The 4,327-nt window shown below is 39.1% G+C and overlaps 1 protein-coding gene across 1 annotated transcript; it reads left to right on the forward strand.

Annotated features, from left to right (window-relative positions):
* Positions 1-1,782: 1,782 nt before the first annotated feature.
* Positions 1,783-2,709, forward strand: LOC121193941 (olfactory receptor 13C2-like). Its single transcript, XM_041056372.1, has one exon. The coding sequence runs from the start codon at positions 1,783-1,785 to the stop codon at positions 2,707-2,709; it is 927 nt and encodes a 308-aa protein (XP_040912306.1).
* Positions 2,710-4,327: the final 1,618 nt, after the last annotated feature.

A 4,327-nucleotide genomic window follows, 5' to 3' on the forward strand; every position in this document is an offset into this window, starting at 1 on the left:
AAAGTGTAGTTCAGCAGCCTGGGACCTTTTTTATGAACCAAGGCACAGGTCCTTGAATAGTTAAGTCAATTTTATTTACATAGCACTGAATAATAACAGAAGTTATTTCAGGGCACTTTTCAAACAGCAGGTTTAGACCAAATTCTACATAATAGTATGTACAGAGACCCAACATTTTTGAGCAACACTTGGCAACAGTGTCAGGGAAAATTTCCCTTTTAACAGGTATAAACCTTGAACAAAAGGGTTCAATAATAATAAGACTAATGATAATAAAAAGACAAGGTCAAGTAATCATTGACACAATTAAAATCAACAAGAGGATCATGGAAAGAGAGAAAGAGGAGCAGTGTGATTCCCTGCCAAACCAGAGGTTTGGTTCATAATCTCAGAGGTAGCAGGTAACACCATTTAACAGGAAAAAGGTGCAGCATCTTCTTGGATTGCCAACTTTTACAAGACATTTATCAGAAAGTTAAGTGTGGTAGCTGCTCCTCTGCATGAGTTAACTTCCCCCAAGGATCCTTTTAGGTGCTCTCCTGGAGCAGACAATGCTTTCAGAAGGCTGAAGGAGAGCTTCACTTTGGCACCTGTGCTAACTCTCCCAGACCCCAAGCTCCAGTTCATGGTTGAGGTGGATGCTTTGGATGTGGGTGTGGGAACAGTGTTGTCACAAAGGTCAGTAAAATACAATAGACTCCACCCATGTGCATACTTGTCCTGTAAACTTTTCCCAGCAAAGAGGAACTATGACGCTGGGGACCAGGAGCTAGAAGCCATTAAAGTGTTTCTGGAGGAATGGAGGCACTGGTTGGAAGGGGCAGATCTACCGTTTCTTGTGTGTACAGTTCACAAGAACGTGTAATACATTCGTACTGTAATACATTCGTATTCAGAGTTTGGTTCTCACCTCTAAACCCCCCTGTATTCTCAATGCTTTTCTGAGCCTCGAGCTGACACAGACAGTGGACTATTGTTTTTAAGGTGTATTTAAAAGACTTAAGGGGCAGCAGATTATGAGTTCGGCTTTGGACTTTGGGCCACCTGGAGATTGGAGGGCCGCTGATTCGATTCATTGACCAAGCACAACGGATACAGGTGGTAGCACCGATCCACCCCAGCTCCCTGGGAGCCTTACTAAACAGCTTGTGCATGCTTGTGTGTGTGTGTTTCATTCACTTGGTGTGGGTAAAGAGATAAATTTCCCCAACTTAATAAAGTAATAAACGTAAAGACCTGAAAGAATTCACAGCTTACGCAGGGTTGACAATGCCCAAAGAAATCAAGAAACCACAATAGTCCCACGTAATCTAAAAGTCCAGTTGAGAAACAGAGCCCTTTAGGGCTGATCACAACAAAATTATATGAACAAGTCACTGACAAAAACGGGACTAAAATTGGACTGAAACTAGTACACATTTTTCAAAAGACTGAAACTAAATCAGTTGCTAAATCAATGGTGTAATGGGGCACATGTTAAAAGTAGAAAGAGGTCAAATAATTCTATGACTTCAGGCCTCCAGAGTTTGATGAAGTTTAACATATTAGAGTTGTGTTTAATTAGATCCATGGAGGCTGAAGCAACCTATTAAAAACTCTCCACCGACTCAAACTGTTGACTTTGTGAACTTTGGACATGAACCTTCATCAAATGCATTTAAAGGTCTGGTATCTGTGAATGAATGAGACACTCCAGATTGTTACAGTGAGACTTCTCTTTTTCAGATCATTATAGTGGTTACATGCCTGCCTGTTTTATTACATTAGTTTGAGAAAACATTCATGGATGATGAGTTAAATGTTACATACATATCTCTTAAGGGGTATGTGGAAGTTAACAAATACAGATATGTTTATTTTCTGATTATATTTACAGTTTATATTCTAATAATCTGCAGTAATTCTACTATAGTGTACCTTATCATGATTCACAGAAACCTCCATGAGCCGATGTACATTTTCATTGCAGCTTTGCTACTGAACTGTGTCCTTTACAGCACTAATATTTACCCAAAGTTTCTGACTGACGTTTTGTCAGAAAAACAGATCATATCATATTCAGCTTGTGTCTTTCAGTTTTTTGTACTTTATTTTACAGGCACCTCAGAATTCTTTCTGTTGTCAGCCATGGCCTATGACAGGTATGTGTCTATATGTGAACCTCTGCAATATCCAACTATCATGAGAAAAACCACTGTGAATATTTTGCTGCTTTTAGCTTGGATTGTACCTGCTTTACATATTTCAGTCCTTGCAATAGCGAGTGTTGAATCTAAACTGTGTAACGTTACTTTAACTGGAATATTTTGCAACAATTCAATTTACCAGCTTCAGTGTGTGAGATCAAGATTCATTACTATATATGGTGTGGTTGGTTTATTGGTCTTTGCAATCCTCCCTATGCTCTTCATAATTTTCACAAATACAAAGATATTTATAATATCCTATCGAAGTTGTAGAGAAGTCAGGAGAAAAGCTGCAGAGACCTGTTTGCCTCACCTGTTGGTTTTAATCAGTTTCTCCTCTTTGACTGTGTATGATATCAGTATAGCTCGAGTGGAATCCAACTTTCCAAAAACTGCTCGTTTAATAATGACACTACAAATAGTTTTGTCTCATCCTTTGTTCAATCCACTGATATACGGACTGAAAATGAAAGAAATTTTCAAACACCTCAGAAGGTTGCTGTGTTCACCCAAAATCATCTGATGTATTAAGACAGATGAATATTGTACAGCTGTCACAGCTCATTATTTAAACAGTAAAGAAGATCTTGAGCCTGGTTATGGTTCATGACTTGATTAGTTTGCTGCAGTTATTCTGTCTTTCTTCAACCTTGTTGAACTTTGTTCTCCAAACATATTGAGTAACAATGATATTTACTATTCCTTGTTTTTGTGACTCCAGAGAAAATAATTTTTGACTTCAGGCTGATACTTGAAAGACCCTGTGTGCTTGGACGAATGGGGTAAGAAAGACTTCAAATCACCAACAATAAGAAATAATTCAGATCATGGAATAAACGCAATCTGGTTAAAAGAGAATAAATCCTAGAGATAAAATCATGGGCAGCATGGTATACTGGTATAACATCTTTAATTCATTCCCCAATGAGAAGTGAATCCTGGAAAAGGGCCTTGTGGACTAATCTAGTGTCAATATCATTTTTAAAAGAACTCAGAAAAGAATTTAGAAACATGGAGGGAGAGATGCCAAGCTGGTCTGTCTTACTTCATCTGAGGCTTAATAAAAGTGAGTCAGAAGTGTGGACGGTAATGTCAGCCAGAGGGCATGAAGGGTTGTAGGTGGAAGTGGAGGCTGTGAATTCAGAACATTACAAGAAAGGGTAACATGGGTTCTAGTGTGGTCAATGAAGGGAGATAGAGACCCTGTGCTGATGAGGAAGTCTGATGTCAGGGCTAAATGTTTAGGTGGTCGTCATGACTCTGCTTTTCACACGCCTTTGATTAGCATATTCATTTGAGGGTGAGCGATCCAAAGTGCTCCCCTGGGCATTTTGGCAAAACTGGATGTTAGATATTCTTATTTTGAGAACTGAATTGAAGGGCATCGAGTATTTGGGCAAGTAATTTAATGTTACTGGACACACAAATGAGACACTGGTACCTTCCTAACTAACCAGTTGGGATTACCTATCACAAACATTAGCAAATGGAACAACAATAACAATAATAATAATAATAATAATAATAATAATAATAATAATAATAATAATAATGCATTTTGACTCAAGGTCATTTTACATCATAAAAAACGACACAGTATTAAATAACAACAATAAAAGACGATGCAGTTTAAAATGGACAATGCAGTTTTGGTCAGAGGGAGTAGGGTAATCTGAACAGATGGGTTTTGAGTTTAGATTTGAAATGTGGGAGTGAGTCAGTGTTACGGAGGTCAGGTGAGCTCCAGAGCTGGTGAGCAGAGCGACTGAGTGGAGTGAGAAGGCCGGAGACGGTTGATGTTGCGAAGATGGAAGTAGGCGGACCAGGTGACATTATTGAAGTGGGAGGTGAAGGAGATGTTGCTGTCGAGGATGACACCCCGACTCTTTACTTGAGGAGAGGGGGAGTTGGAGGAGTTATCAATTGGAACAGAGAAGTTATGGAGTTTGCTTAAGGTGTGTTTTGTGCCTATTAGAAGAAGTTCTGTTTTATTGCTGTTTAATTTGGGGAAGTTTGAGGTGAACCAGGATTTTATTTCAAGGAGGCAATTGGTAAGGGAGGAAGGTGGCTGCGTAATGTTGGGTTTGGTTGAAAGGTAGAGCTGGGTGTCTCCCACATTGTAGTGAAAGTGGATATGACGT

The sequence above is a fragment of the Toxotes jaculatrix genome, chromosome 15, assembly GCF_017976425.1.
Source record: "Toxotes jaculatrix isolate fToxJac2 chromosome 15, fToxJac2.pri, whole genome shotgun sequence".
NCBI classification, from domain to species: Eukaryota; Metazoa; Chordata; class Actinopteri; family Toxotidae; genus Toxotes; species Toxotes jaculatrix.